This window comes from Pristiophorus japonicus, chromosome 5 (assembly GCF_044704955.1).
Source record: "Pristiophorus japonicus isolate sPriJap1 chromosome 5, sPriJap1.hap1, whole genome shotgun sequence".
NCBI lineage: Eukaryota > Metazoa > Chordata > Chondrichthyes > Pristiophoridae > Pristiophorus > Pristiophorus japonicus.
Window position 1 is genome coordinate 201,552,810 of NC_091981.1, and position 16,793 is coordinate 201,569,602.

The window sequence follows — 16,793 nt, forward strand, 5'->3', positions numbered from 1 at the left end:
TCGGAAGCGAGCAATCGAAGTGGAGCGGAGTCCATGATCAGATCAGCCATGATCCTATTAAATGGTATCAGCAGTTTGTACTTAATCTTGTATTGAATTTCTCAGCTAGAGGAATAGCCCAGCTGGTAATGAGTTATGTGCCAGTTGAAAGTGTAGGAAAGGATTACAAGACACAGACATGCATCAATAACTCTTTTCAAAATGTCATACTCAGACAAAGGTAGATCTAATGTCATTAACTCCTATCCTCCTGCCGTACAAAGTTATTTTTATTTGACAGAAGAGCGAAATAAACATTGATGGACTTTACCTAGAATATACATAGACTACCCAGCACAGAAACAGGCCATTTGGCATTTGCATAGAAAATCAATTTGACGGATAAATGTTGGCCAGAACAGTGGGAGAACTACCCTCCTCCTCTTCGAATAGTGCCATGGGATCTTTTATGTCCACCTGAAAGGGCAGATGGGACCTTGGCTTAATGTTTCATACGACAGTGTAGCACTCCCTCAGTACTGCATTGAATAGTTAGCCTGGACTTTATTTTCAAGTATCTGGAGATCAGGTCTTCCTCGACATTCACATTAGCAAATAGAATCATAAAATCATAAAATCATAGACCACAGAAGGAGGCGATAGAATCATAGAATGGTTAGAGCACAGAAAGACACCATTCGACCCACTGAGCCCGTGCCGGCTCTCCCACCCACCACCCTTCTCCCGTTGCCCATAGGAGGAGACCATTCAGCCCATTGTGTACATGCCAGCTCTGTGAAAGAGATGCAAATTAGCTTCACTCCCCTGCCCTGACAGTCTTTCCTTTTTAAGTATATATCTAATTATCTTTTGAAAGTTGCTATTGAATCTGTTTCCACCTCCCTATCAGACAATATATTCCAGATCACAACAATCTGGCAGGTTACACTGGGGTTGTCACTGGTTGCTGGAAATCCAGCATTTGGGGTCCTGCAATCATCCCAATTGCACCAATACAAAAGCAGCTTTTAAAAATAACGATGGCCTCATCAGGCATTCCAACAAGCCTTACATCGTACTTACCCTTCAAAAACGCTGCACTTCACAACACACTCTCCTTCTCGGACGTAATGACGACAGGAAAAGCACTGCGAGGGTCCAGGACCCCAGCAGCCATCGTCAGAACACAGTGAATGGCAGACTTTATTTTCAGCAACTGGGGGGTAGAAACAAGAAAGAATTTTCAGATTTGAAGAATGTTATAATTAGAGTGTATGCAAGAAACACATTTTCATTTTACCAATGCGACTCATCATGACTGATATTAACCAAGTTGACTCGTTTAGGTCTTCACAACATGAGCAGAGCAAGCTGCTAACGTCTGGGATTTTGGAAGAGCTTTCCCCAAAGATATAGAAGTCTTATTTTAAAAGAACCAAAGATGTACAAAAAACATAACTAGCATAGTCAATACATTACCCCCAATTCCATGTGCTTTAATTTTGCACACCAATCTCTTGTGTGGGACCTTGTCAAAAGCCTTTTGAAAGTCCAAATACACCACATCCACTGGTTCTCCCTTGTCCACTCTACTAGTTACATCCTCAAAAAATTCAAGATGATTTGTCAAGCGTGATTTCCCTTTCATAAATCCTTGCTGACTTGGACCGATCCTGTCACTGCTTTCCAAATGCGCTGCTATTTCATCTTTAATAATTGATTCCAACATTTTCCCCACCACTGATGTCAGGCTAACCGGTCTATAATTACCCGTTTTCTCTCTCCCTCCTTTTTTAAAAAGTGGTGTTACATTAACTACCCTCCAATCCATAGGAACTGATCCAGAGTCAATAGACTGTTGGAAAATGATCACCAATGCATCCACTATTTCTAGGGCCACTTCCTTAAGTCCTCTGGGATGCAGACTATCAGGCCCTGGGGATTTATCGGCCTTCAATGCCATCAATTTCCCCAACACAATTTCCTGCCCGATAAGGATTTCCTTCAGTTCCTCCTTCTCACTGGACCCTCGGTCCCCTAGTATTTCCGGAAGGTTATTTGTGTCTTCCTTCATGAAGACAGAACCAAAGAATTTGTTCAACTGGTCTGCCATTTTTTTGTTCCCCATTATAAATTCACCTGAATCTGACTGCAAGGGACCTACGTTTGTCTTCACTAATCTTTTTCTCTTCACATATCTATCGAAGCTTTTGCAGTCAGTTTTTATGTTCCCAGCAAGCTTCCTCTCATAGTCTATTTTCCCCCTCCTAATTAAACCCTTAGTCCTCCCCTCTGCTGAATTTTAAGTTTCTCCCAGTCCTCAGGTTTGCTGCTTTTTTCTGGACAACTTATATGCCTCTTCCTTGGATTTAACACTATCACTAATTTCCCTTGTTAGTCATGGTTGAGCTACCTTCTCCGTTTTATTTTTACTCCAGACAGGGATGTACAATTGTTGAAGTTCATCCATGTGCTCTTTAAATGTTTGCCATTGCCTATCCACCGTCAACCCTTTAAGTATCGTTCTCCAGTCTATTCTAGCCAATTCACGTCTCATACCATCGAAGTTACCTTTCCTTAAGTTCAGGACCTTAGTCTCTGAATTAACAGTGTCACTCTCCATCGTAATAAAGAATTCTACCATATTATGGTCACTCTTCCCCAAGGGGCCTCGCACAACAAGATTGCTAATTAATCCTTTCTCATTACACATCACCCAGTCTAGGATGACCAGCCCTTTGGTTGGTTCCTCGACATATTGGTCTAGAAAACCATCCCTAATACACTCCAGGAAATCCTCCTCCACCGTATTGCTACCAGTTTGGTTAGCCCAATCTATATGCAACGTAACTTAGAGAATAAGATAACCACAAAAACCAAAAGGGAGATTCGCTCATTAAAACGATGAGAGCATTTATTAGAAATTTTACGTCATCTAACAGCTTAGAGCATGGCAATTGATTTGGAGAATTATTTTTGTCGACGTGAGAGGTGTCAGTGCTCGGGAATGAAAAGCTTCCATACCCGTTATGGATCTACTCTTAGTTTGTAGTAGGCCAATTTCAAAATAAATTAATGGAACAATTTAATGAGAGCAACTGAATCTTGTTTAATATAATCAAGGCAATAAAATAGGATTCCAGCATATTGCACACAAATCCATGCTGACACAATGATGGCTCCCAGCTTTCTTTGCTTCCCAAAAGAAGATATTGCAGTGGTGTCATTTTTCATGAAAATTCTTTTATATAACTGAAGAACTACAATTAGTGAATATATATGCATACATGAAACATCCATTTTCAGAAGTAATGGTCATCATTCCCCCACTAAAAAAGAGTAAACTCTGTGTCTAGCTTTGATTTAAAAAATATACTGATGTGTTTAAATTATTGAGAAGAGTTTAGTATTGTTGGATAAACACACAGCTAGGTTAGATAAAAGTTTCTATCGCAATGCTTTGACATATTCAAATAATGCAAAAGCAGAGTAGTTTGCTGATCTTCAGAGCCAAACACAGAGTTTCATTCTAAATTATCCCACAGAAATCTGAATCCAGCAGACGTCTAATTAAAGTTATTCACTTACTGCATTCTGCCTCTGGTTTATTTTGTGCTATTTTCTGCGATTGTCTGCGAGATTTGAAAAGATTCTTCCAGCGCATGGTTTCAACGTAGCAGAGGTTCTTGTTATTGATGATTCTTACTTGACCATCGCTAATCTCCTTGAGTGAACGCAATCCCAGAGAGCTAACGCCCAGGTTGACCAAAGCAAATGATATACTGCTACTAAACATATGCAGAAAGAGAAAGATGTTTGGTGAAGACAACTGCAACTATATCAACAAGACAGTTGGTTTGGCCCAAGTTTAAAGACAACTTATATTCACTGACACATGTGAAATGGAAAAATATACATTTTAAAAATATTCTCTTTCCTGAGTGAAGTGCTGCAATCATGATCCTTAGTGCATTATACTTACTTATATTTATGCAAACCAATATCATCCAAAATCAAACCATTGTACATTTTTATACTGTCCCCATCTGTATGAATCGACATTCCAATCTGCATGGCATGCTTATTATGCACTTAGTAAATTTATACCCACAAGAAGTCAGCAACCAATAACAGGGCAAGCTATTTTAATTTAAAAAAAAATTGGCTGTGCATTTCCTACATTAAAGCAGCGACTACACTTCAAAAGTACCGCATTGGCTATAAAGCACTTGAGCTTCCAGAGGTTGTGAAAGTTCATTCTGTTATAATGGTGTAAAATAAATGCTAGATATAAATTATCTACCAAAATCATAGAATCATAGAAATTTACAGCACGGCCCATCGTGTCCGTGCCAGCCAACAAGAGACTATCCAGCTTAATCCCACTTTCCAGCTCCCCGGTCCGTAGCCCTGTAGGTTACGGCATTTTAAGTGCACATCCAAATACTTTTTAAATGTGGTGAGGTTTTCTGCCTCTGCCACCCTTTCAGGCAGTGAGTTCCAGACCCCCACAACCCTCGGGGTAAAGAAATTTCCCCTTAAATCCCCTCTAAAATGTCTACCAATTACTTTAAATGTATGCCCCTTGGTTGCTGACCACTCCGCTAAGGGAAATAGGCCCTTTCTATCCACTGTATCTCGGCTCCTCATAATTTTATACACATCAATGAAGTCTCCCCTCAGCCTCCTCTGTTCCAAGGAAAACAAACCCAACTTATCCAATCTGTCCTCACAGCTAAGATTCTCCACTCCTGGCAACATCCTCGTAAATCTCCTCTGTACCCTCTCCAGTGCGATCACATCCTTCCTGTAAAGCGGTGACCAGAACTGCATGCAGTATTCTAGCTGTGGCCTAACTAGTGTTTTATACAGTTCAAGCATAACCTCCTTGCTCTTGTTTGAATTAAAAATAAGTTAAAGGTCCAGTTTTATTCAGAAAACTGATGTAAGATAAAACATGTTTGCGAGGCCCCTTGGGGAAGAGTGACCATAATATGGTAGAATTCTTTATTACGATGGAGAGTGACACAGTTAATTCAGAGACTAAGGTCCTGAACTTAAGGAAAGGTAACTTTAAAAAATTTTACATTTTGCTACATTATATTCCCCCATTCTGGATCTCCATGCAGGACTGTTTAGCTTATCTATACTGGTATTGCTGAAATGTCTAGTCTATGATAGTACAGCTCAACCTCCATCTACTGATATTGCCTCATCTCCTTCAGCCAGTATCTTGCGACTGGTATTGAGTTGTTGAGAATCAACTCACCAACAGCCCAGTAAATATGTTAAATGGAGGCTAAGATTCAAACCGGAGATTCTGGGTTTATCTCATAACTCATTAAGTGTACTGTCTCATCTCTGCGCTTGACTTGGTTTTTTGAGGGGAAGGTGGGGTTTTCATTTAGGACTTCTTATGTCACAGTCCATTCCCAAACCAGGGAAGGCAGGCAATCTCCAAGATCTATCCTACTTCGTAACTAGCCACAAGACAACATTTAAGAGAAGCCTAGTTGTATTGTCGACCAATATTTCCACCTTCCCCTTGTGATGAAACAAATATCTCTCATAGAAACAGCAATAGGCCAGTCAGCCACAGAAACTTGTTTTGACATTCAATTAGATAAGGGTTAGATTTTCGGGTTTTCAGCGAAAACGGTAGTTTTATGCCAAAATTACTGTTTTCGCTGCGCTACCGTTTCTGGCCTAACTTTCGGGCGTTGCACGAGGATTCGTGGTGCAAACCGCGAGTTTCGGCAACTTTAGTCTGGGGCCAATAGTGCTGCGAGAGAGGGGGTAAAAACAAACCAAAAAAATTAGCAAAAAACATTTACAAAACATTCAAAAAACCCTTACCTATTAAATCGCTGAGAAATAATTAAAAAATAAAAATTTTAAACTTACCTTTTTGCAGGTCTTCATTCTTACCGCTGCTGACAGGGCTGCATCGACAGGTTTGACCCTGTCAGTATTCTGGGCATGGCATGTGACCCGAGAGCCCCGAAAGTACGATGGTAATGCAATTCATGGCGTTTCTCGTCGTTTCACATCAGCGCACCTCTCCCCGGCGGTATGTGAAAGTGCCGCCGCAAAGAGGTGACCAAGGATCTCGCCGACCAGGTTTTCACCGCAGATGGTCAAATCGTGGTGAAAACCTGGTCGCAAAGTCGGCAAAAATCTAGGCCAAGGTCTGATCTGTGCCTCAACTTCATTGACCGGGCTTTGCTCCATATATCTCAATACCCTTACCTAACAAAACTCTCGGCCTTGTAAAATTTCATTTGATCCAGCATTCACAGCCTTTTGGGGGAGCGAGTTCCAGATTTCTATTACCCTTTGCATGAAAAGGTGCTGCCTGTTTCACTCCTAAATGGCCTAGCTTTAAATTCTAAGATGATGCCCCTTTGTTCTGTATTCCCCTACCAGATGGGGCCTAACCAAGGCTCTCTATAACTTCCTTAACTTTGAATTCCAGCTCCGTTGAGATAAAGGCCAACATTCCATTACCGTTTCTGATTGCTCTTTGCACCTGCCCACTAGATTTTAGTGGTTTGGCCAAAATTAGGAAACAAACTCATCTCACTATTTCACAACAGTGCAAACCGCTACACTGGGTGCCATCAAGTCATCTATATTTTAATGACCACGGCATTAAATTGTCTACATATTAATCCTGAATCATGACATTGCTGTTTAATGAATTTAATGGACACAGCTAACAATCCTTGCACCTTCCTTTCCAGGTGTGAAAATGTGTGACCGTGATAATATGAAGTGATTCCTTAGTGAAAATGTGCACTTTAATTGTACTCACAACACAATTAACTTAATAAATAACTGCTTACCATTAATAAATAGTTCCTATGAAACTACAGAAACCACTTACTGATGTTGTGTCCGACCACGTATAATTTCAAGATTTTCAAAAGCCCGAAGATCTGTGTAATTGTCTGGCCAATTTTGAATTAAAAAATGCCCTTGTGAAAACAGAAGTACATTAATAATGAATTACATAATGTTTGTGAAACTTCACATCACTAGTTCATACTGAAGAAACTCGAGAGATATCAATCTAGAGTTTATAACCAGCTCATCAATGATCTGTGCTCTCCAGCTGGATTCCCTCTTTTCCACATTAGTTTTCATTAAAAAGTAAATCAAATCCAATTAAAATAATGTATTCTTAAAAATGAATCATCTACCCAGTGTTCTGTATTCGCACCTTGCAGAGAAGCTTGAGATGTAATACTGTACTTTAGGAACATAGGAAGGGTGGTGTGCTTGAAGCTGATTGTCACGGAGGAGGAAACCAGTAGGGTAGGGACGTTGCTATTTATAATGCACATAAATGACTTGGAAACAAGGACAGAAACCAAACTCCAAATGATACTGAACGGTGGGGGGTAGAATTATTAAACAACAGCGAACAGGCTAATTAAATGCTGGAAGACCAGATAGATTGGTGAGCTGTGCTGATGAATGGCAGATGTCATTTCATGTCGACAAATGCAAAGTCATGAGATTAGGAAAGGAGAATAAACATTGCCAATATAAACAAAATGATAGTATTTTGAGGGCTTAATTCAGGAGGGAAATTTGGGGATACTGCTGAATAGATTGCTCAAGCCCTCCGCACAGTATGGGGTAGCAATGGAAACAGCGCATAGAATCTTATGTTGTTTAGCCATAGGAAGAGAGCACAAATCTCAGGATGTGATTTGAGTTTATACGGAGATTTGGTACGGTGTACATTTTTGGTCACCATGCTAAGGAAAGACTTCTAGGTATTAGAGAGGGTGCAAAGAGAGACAGCGATAACTGGGATTAGGTGCCTGATTAGGAGAGGGCTGCAGAAGAGAAATTTCAGTGGAGATTTTAAAAGAAATACTCAAGGTCCTAAAGGTTATAGGTAACAAAGATCAAAATGTTTTGCATAGTCACTGATTCTACAACAAGAGGACATAGCTTCAAACTTCGAAGAGGGAGGGTGAAAAGATAAACGACATTTAACTACTTTGCACAGAGGGTAGTGAATATATGGAATAGATTGCCAAGGGAGGTGATTGTATCTGCAGATACAATGGAGATATAGAAAAGTACCCGGAGAAAAATGTATTAGAGGGGTATGATGGGTATTATGGGATATATTAGACAGTGGGACTGATATGAATGACAATTTTCTATTCCTGACTTGTACATTTCTCTATTCTTATAGCACCCAAAGAACTATCTGCTCGAAGGTATATAAAAGTCATCTGAAATGACTGCCTCACATTAAATGCCCTCTGCTTGACATTTTTTCACAATAAGACAGCTACGAATGGTAACTTCCACATGGGAAATTGCAACTTACATTTATGTCGCATTTTTAACGTAGAAAAATGTCCCAAGGTTTTTCACAGGGGAGTACTCAAAAAACACACGTGTGCAGCAACATTCTGAAGCTCAAATGCATTCTGTCACTATTCTGATCTAAGCTGGAGCCTTCGTGCATTTTGCAGAGCAATGATTAAAATATATATTTTCATAGGTATTACTTTTTGTAAATCAAGCAGAGTCCTTTTAAAAAAAACTCTTTAAAATCTATTTTGTTTCAGCCAAAAGTCTCAAAATGTTACAGCACAACTACAAAGCCAACTGCAGTGATGTAACAATTCTCATAATTCATTGCATTAGGAGAAACCAAGGTCTCCTATGGTGTTGAGAAGGTACAGCGTTGCATTCTGGATCTCTCAAAGTTGAGAATACAGAACACGGGGTACATCATTTGCAAATAAATTGCATTTTTTTTAAAAATAGGCAGAGGCCTGGAAACAGTTTTCCAATAAACCAACCTGTTATTTCTTTGACAGTTTTGAAGACTTCCAGTTTCTCTAGAGAAAGGGGAGCTGTGTTTGTGAAGGGATCCCTAAAATGAAACAGCATGAATTAACAGTACATACTACATTAACAAAAGAATCGGCAGCTGTGTTTTCAATCAAATACACACGTACAGGACAGGAGTTTCCGATAAATTGTGCAGTTTTTCTCAGCGCAATTCGCCCAAAATCGGCCAAACAAGCGCAAAAGATCAGAGTTTTAAGCTCAAATTACGTCCAGCGCAAATCGAGTCTCCGTGCTCTTCTGCACTAGTTTAAAAAACATGGGGGAAGAAATTCGGGGTATTTGTGCCTCCCGAACGGGGTGCAAATGACCTTTCACCCCAGCGCAGTGCCGCTACCTACTCCCACGAAATTTCACGGGAGTTTAGCGGCGACGGTAACCGGTGGTGCCCCGCTCTGCAGTGCCAGCGATGATTACGTCCTCACCATGTGCGGTGATCAGTTTCCCCCCGGTGCGAAAATTTGGTAGCGCCCCCTGAAGCTGCCGTAGGTGATGCCCACGACATTTTCAGGGGACACGCTTAAGGCCATTCGCGGAATGATAATTAAAAAGGAGGTGGGGAATGTAAAAAAAAAAAGCTAACTTACCGGTCGCGGTCTCTTTCTTCATTGATTGCGGGGTCCGTGCCGCAATCTTGCAGCCCGGCAATCTGCTTGTGTGCCGGGCTGTTGTCATGGCAACCTGCTCCTTGGTGGTCCAGTGATGGCCCCATTTCCTGCTCGCCGAATTGGCAGCTGGCAGCTTGGCCCTCCCATTTAATGAAGGGGAGGACCCTGTTTACGCGGCAGCGATTGGCATCCTACCGCGTAGCGATTGCGCCCTTCGCGGAGTCTTTCCGCCCTGCTCCCGCCTCACTGAGCAAGTGGAGCACGATATTTTGCGCTCCACTTCACCTCGGGGCGATAAGCCAAATATAGGTCGCGGGACAGGACTTCTGTGCCTAGCGAAGGAACCACTGCCTCGCAATTTCACGGCCATGGCGTTAGGAGCCGGCCTGACCACAAAACTGCTCAGATCGAATTAATCATTGCAACTTTCCGATAATTGCGCCAGTTTGTGGGTGGATCTTTGAGGAGACTCTAAAAATTAAGATTTTTTAAAAAAAAGGCGCAAGGACACAAATAGGCACATTTTAAAAGCTTTTGAACATCATCATTTTTAATTTACTAAGAAACTGACTACTGTACACCCATATAACTTTTAAATGGTTTTGTATATTTTTTTTAAAAACTCATTTTCAGTTATTTAAAATTAGATTACTCACAGGTGGTGGACTAGAAATTGATTAAAATGTAAATTTTTTGTAATAAAACCATTTTCAGCTGTATTAATCAAACTTCACCAAGTTACTACTGATAAATATATCAAGGAACCCTGGATCAGAGTCCAAAGTGGAAACTCAACTGCACTATATTTAAACAGGAGTAACTTTTGACGTTGCATTAAAAAAGCTTTTTGCTTTGATATTTGAAATACAAAAAAGAAAATCTCAATTACTAATAATGCAGTATGGATGCTAATTAAGAGAGGCACTTTTACCACACCAATCATAACTTATCTAAAGATGAAGCAACTCAATTGGAACATCCTTGGCCATATAGCACTTTTTGTACCATGTTTATCTGGAAAGATTGAACCGTAAATACTGGATGATTTAAGGGGGATTCCCTTGCAGCACTTCTGCCCTTAATCATTAGTTTTAGCAGGAAGGAATATCCTTTCCTCATCAGTCTTTATTTGATAACATATAGTGCACATTTACAGGCCTACAAACCCACAAAAAGTTATTGTTTTGATAATATAAGAACATAAGAATTAGGAGCAGGAGTAGGCCATTCAGCCCCTCGAGCCTGCTCTGCCATTCAATGAGATCATGGCTGATCTTCTACCTCAACTCCACTTTCCTGCACTATCCCTATATCCCTTGGTTCCCTTAATATCCAAAAATCTAGCGATCTCTGTCTTGAATATACTCAAAGACTGGGCCTCCACAACTCTCTGGGGTTGATATGTTGGGAAAGTGCTAAAGAAATGCAAGTTCTTTCTTTTACAAATGCAGTATCCCATTGATTAATGCCATTCCAGGACATCTATTCATTTAACCAAACAATATGGTGGAACTACAGAGCTCCATAGATCAGCTACCTAAATACTTAGAAACACAAGGGTATGCTCTATGGGTAAGCAGATATGATTGCACAGTCATTGCCTATCGAGTTCTATCCTTCTTTAATGTAATTTTTATTCAAGAATGTAAGTGAGTCTTCTTCAAACCAACAGCTGTGATTTATACAAATTATGGAACACTCTACAATAAAGTCCTCCCCCTACATTTTGAGGGGAAAAGTCATAGGGCACATTTTTTAAACAAATAGTCAAAAAAAAGACCATTGTAAGATCGTGTTCTGGAAAAGACAGCTGAAAAAATGTGATATTGTTTGGTGAAGTTAATAGATGCTTGGGATGGCATCACTCAAGTAAGTCCAACTTATTATTGATGTATTTCTGGGCCTGTACAATATTCATTATGGCTAGGTAGGAGGTAATTCTTGGTGATCGAATTTTTGTTCCATCCAGAGACTAAATTATTAGTTATTAAAAATGAACAAAGCAGAAAAGTAAAATTATAAAATGAACAGAATTACAAAAAAAATCTAAAATTGACTCATCGTGGACCAAGTTTTTAATGCCTCAGTGAATAATTTAACAGATTTAATGCTGGGATAATGGATCTCAGAACTTAGCTACAAGTAATGTTTAGTTTCATCCCTTAATCCAGCATAGGATCTGCTTGATCATTTGCCATTCCAAGATCATCTACAATTGGCAAGAAGACAAGAAAAGATTAGAACATTTTAAGGAAAGAGAAATAATTTACCCTTTGAAAGCCACCGCCAAAATGATTATATTGCCATTAATTTTTGTGCAGTTTTTAAATGAATCAATATTTGAAGAATTGATGGACATTGCATCCTTCAATGGTGGTACTCCTATTCCACTGCAATCTGAGAAAAGAGAGTATGAAGATTTTAAAAACAAGTAAATAGTTAAAAAGTGACGTGTGTTTTTAAATAAAGACTTGCATTATATAGTCCATGATCGTTTATGGCCTCAGGATGTCCTAAAGCGCTTTACAGTTAATGAAGCACTTTTGATGTGTAGGAAATGTGGTATATTTCCACATTTAAATATGGAAATTAAATATTTAATAATGTAATAATAATTAATAAATAATAATTATTAAATATTTAATTTCCATATTTAAGTATACACAGCATGGTCCCACAAACAGCAATGAGATAATGATGAGGTAATCTCTCTGTGATGGTGGTTGAGAGATAAATATTGGCCAGAAAACCGGGGGGGGGGGGGGAGGGGGGGGGGCGGAAACCTCCTTGCTCTTCTTCGAAATACTGCCATGGGATTTTGTACATCCACCCGAGCGGGCAGACAGGACCTCGCTTTAACATCTCATCCGCAAGAGAGCATCTCTGATAGTGCAGCACTCCCTCAGAGTGTGAGCCTAGATTATGTGCTCAAGTGTCTGGAGTGGGGCTTGAACCACTTGTCATGATTTAGAGTGCACTGTCTGAATGGATGTTGGAAGCAGATTCAATTGCAACTTTCAAAAGGGAATTGGATAAATACTTGGAGGGGAAAATTTTGCAAGGCTATAGGGAAAGAGCAGGGGAGTGGGATAATTGGAAAGCTCTTTCAAAGAGCCTATACAGACACGATGGGATGAGTGGCCGCCTTCTGTGCTGTAATATTCTATGATTCTAACACACAACCTTCTGACGCAGGCGAGTGTGCTACCACTGAGTCACACCGTGAATGCTTTATGCCGAAGGAGATGATTATTTATAACAGGATGCTGTACGATACATTTTTTGTAACAGTGTTCAGTTCACAATTTTTATATTAAAACTAGTCACTCTCCCATGGTGTTGCACACGATGACAGGCCAGGTTACAGGAAGTGGCCCTAGAAATAGTGGACGCATTGGTGGTCATTTTCCAATAGTCTATCGACTCGGGATCAGTTCCTATGGACTGGAGGGTAGCTAATGTAACACCACTTTTTAAAAAAGGGGGGAGAGAAAGCGGGTAATTATAGACCGGTTAGCCTGACATCAGTAGTGGGGAAAATGTTGGTATCAATTAAGGATGAAATAGCAGTGCATTTGGAAAGCAGTGACAGGATCGGTCCAAGTCAGCATGGATTTATGAAGGGGAAATCATGCTCGACAAATCTAGAATTTTTTGAGGATATAACTAGTAGAGTGGACAAGGGAGAACCAGTGGATGTGGTGTATTTGGACTTTTAAAAGGCTTTTGACAAGGTCCCACACAAGAGATTGGTGTGCAAAATCAAAGCACATGGTATTGGGGGTAATATACTGACATGGATAGAGAACTGGTTGGCAAACAGGAAGCAGAGAGTTGGGATAAACGGGTTCTTTTCAGAATGGCAGGCAGTGACTAGTGGAGTGCCGCAAGGCTCAGTGCTGGGACCCCAGCTCTTTACAATGTACATCAATGATTTGGATGAAGGAATTGAGTGTAATATTTCCAAGTTTGCAGATGACACTAAGCTGGGTGGTGGTGTGAGCTGTGAGGGGGACGCTAAGAGGCTGCAGGGTGACTTAGACAGGCTAGGTGAGTATGCATGGCAGATGTAGTATAATGTGGATAAATGTGAGGTTATCCACCTTGGGGGCAAAAGCACGAAGACAGATTATCTGAATGGTGGCAGATTAGGAAAAGGGGAGGTGCAATGAGACCTGGGTGTCATGGTCGATCAGTCATTGAAAGTTGGCATACAGGTACAGCAGGCGGTAAAGAAGGCAAATGGTATGTTGGCCTTCATAGCAAGGGGATTTGAGTAGATGAGCCAGGAGGTCTTGCTGCAGTTGTAAAGGGCCTTGGTGAGGCCTCACTTGGAATATTGTGTTCAGTTTTTGTCTTCTAGTTTGAGGAAGGACGTTCTTGCTATTGAGGGAGTGCAGCGAAGGTTCACCAGACTGATTCGCGGGATGGTAGGACTGACAATTGAGGAGAGACTGGATCAACTGGGCCTTTATACATTGGAGTTTAGAAGGATGAGAGGAGATCTCTCAGAAACATACAAGATTCTGACGGGACGGAACAGGTTAGATGCAGGTAGATTGCTCCCGATGTTGGGGAAGTCCAGAACCAGGGAACACAGTCTTAGGATAAGGGGTAGGCCTTTTAGGACTGAGATTATGAGGAACTTCTTCACTCAGAGTTGTTAACCTGTGCAACTCCCTGCCGCAGAGAGTTGTTGATGCCAGTTCATTGGATATATTTCAAGAGGGAGTTAGATATGGCCTTTACGACTAAGGGGATCAAGGGGTATGGAGAGAAAGCAGGAAAAGGGTACTGAGGGAATGTTCAGCCATGATCTTATCGAATGGTGGTGCAGGCTCGAAGGGCCGAATGGCCTACTCATGCACCCATTTTCTATGTTTCTATGCTAACTGGACCACATACATACATCTAATTCAATCACACATATTAAAGTTATACATTCTCCTTAATTTTATGTATTTTTGATATTACTTATAGTTAAATAGAAAAATGTACAGCAATTTGAGGAGAAGAGGTATAGAGTTGGCTGGAACATAGGATTTTCTCTGCCGTCCAGGATAAGGAGCTAGGAGACAAAACTGAGGTGCTATAGTGTCACCACTGGCTGAAGAATGTAATTACAGTGCTAGTTAGGTCGGCAGTTTCCATTATAAAATGTGGACATATGAATTCATAATAACAAAAGTTGACACACAAATGTGTTTACAGGAGTAAGGTTTTATAAACAGGAAAGTTTTTAAAGATATTATATTTGTTGAGCCAAACAGAAACAGGGTAGCAGTCTTTAAAATATTATCTGATATTCAAACATGATTCCTGACGACAATACAATTTAGTACAAAGCTTGTATAAGATCTCTGAGAAAGTGAATGCTTTTTTGATTTTTTTTACTTCCCCACTTTACACATTAAATATTACAGCATCACTGGAAAATACCTTTGGACGACTGGCCCCTCTCCTCACCAAAACCCGACCTGCTTTTACATTAATTATAAAAGTGCCGATAGACCCAGAGCAGAGTAAAACGCCTAATCACGGAGAGGTCTTTCTGTACAAGAGTGCAATAGAAATAGAAGTAGTTGCTGATCAGCACGAAACATATTTATCACACTCTGAGCATTAACCAGTTCTTCAGGCAAGTTTCAGAGGGCAAGACTTTCCTCTTCATTTTCGGTGGTACAGGTTGAACCTCCCTTATCCGGCACCCTCGGGACCTGGCCTGTCCCGAACGAGGGATTTTGCTGGATGAGGGGAGGTCACGTGTTTAGGTGAACTGTGCCTTTAAGTGTTGTTGCTGGGGTAAGTATGCGTATACCAATTGATTGGACCGACTGTCAGTTAGTCAGTCAGCCAATTAGTGTGCAGGGGGCCCAGAAGGGCCGGCAGGCCCTGAAGAGCCAGCGGGCCTCGGAACAGTCGGCAGGCCAAGAAGAGCTGGCGGGCCCAGAAGCGTCGGCTTGACCCCCCGAGGGAGCGCTGTGTGGAGGAGCGGCCGGCCCGAGGACTGTGGTTGCAGGAGTTCCAGCTGGGTGACTAGGAGTAAGCAGCCGATTGAGGAGAAAGATTATATTGGTGAGTAATATTTTGAAAGTCGCTTTCTGCGCATGCGCCACCCAGGGGCCGGGAATGGTCCCGGACGAGGGGTGGTGTCGGGTAAGTGAATCCCAGATAAGAGAGGTTTAACATGTATATGCTCTTTTTCACCGGAAAACCACCCGCCGAAAGTTTCCACTTCATTTTTTTTTTAAAAAAAGAGTTCGGCCGACATTTTCAAAATACCGCTGGGGAGCAGACCGCCCACGTGCGCCTGTGGGCACCGCCGAGAAAACCACCACCATCCACGTTTTGACTCAGTGGTGACCTGTAGGTGGGATCAAAAAACTGCCCACGAACAGCTGCAGAACAGGGTGGTAAGTAAGTACCTCACAAAGAAAGGTAAGTTAAAGGTTTTTTTTAAATAATTATTTTAAAATTCTTTCATGACGATTTCGTTAAAAAGGGTCTTGAGAATGTTTTCTAAATTTTTATTTTTTGTTTAGTTGAAAAAATATTTTTTTTTTAGTTTTTCCCCCCTCCCTTGCCCAACCACAGCCTTGATCTAAATTTGAGTACTTACCACCCATTCTGGTTAAGAACCACCCATTTTGCCAAAGATTGGGTTTAACTGCCGAGAATCTACGTCCAAGATCCATTTTCTCGCCAGGCGGTATTTATTGCCTTTTTTATGGAATTTTTCGCCAGCGTTATTTGAAGAATCTCAGCGGTCTTTTGGGCAGCAATCCAGCGGTGAGCACTTTAGAGAAAGTCTAGTCCAAAGTGTCTACATTGGTGATGAGCTTCCAATCCAATTGGCATTACCATCACAGAATCCCCCAACATCAAAATGCTGGGGGTCACCATTGACTCGAAACTTAACCAGACCAGCCACATAAATACTGTGGCTAAAAGAGCAGGTCAGAAGCTGGGTATTCTGCAGCGAGTGTCTCGCCTCCCGACTCTCCAAAGCCTTTCCACCATCTACAAGGCGCAAGTCAGGAGTGTGATGGAATGCTCTCCACTTGCCTGAATGAGTGCAGCTCCAACAACACGCAAGAAGCTCGACACCATCCAGGACAAAGTAGCCTGCTTGATTGGCACCCCATCCACCACCTTAAATCTTCACTCCTTCCACCACCAGCGTACCGTGGCTGCAGTGTGTATCATCTACAAGATGCACTGCAGCACCTTGCCAATACTTCTTCAACAGCACCTCCCAAACCTGCGACCGCTACCACCTAGAAGGACAATAGGAGCAGGTGCATGGGAACACCACCACCAGCA

At 41.3% G+C, this 16,793-nt stretch overlaps 1 protein-coding gene across 1 annotated transcript in view; it reads right to left on the reverse strand.

Moving 5' to 3' along the window:
* egfra (epidermal growth factor receptor a (erythroblastic leukemia viral (v-erb-b) oncogene homolog, avian)) overlaps window positions 1–16,793 on the reverse strand; it is a 366,184-nt gene that overhangs the window by 78,324 nt on the left and 271,067 nt on the right. Inside the window, exons 9-13 of the mRNA XM_070881226.1 lie at window positions 11,741–11,867; window positions 8,814–8,887; window positions 6,866–6,956; window positions 3,568–3,767; window positions 1,063–1,195 (exon numbers count right to left, since the gene is read on the reverse strand). Coding sequence (XP_070737327.1) covers window positions 1,063–1,195; window positions 3,568–3,767; window positions 6,866–6,956; window positions 8,814–8,887; window positions 11,741–11,867 — 625 coding nt within the window. The remainder of the gene's footprint in view (window positions 1–1,062; window positions 1,196–3,567; window positions 3,768–6,865; window positions 6,957–8,813; window positions 8,888–11,740; window positions 11,868–16,793) is intronic.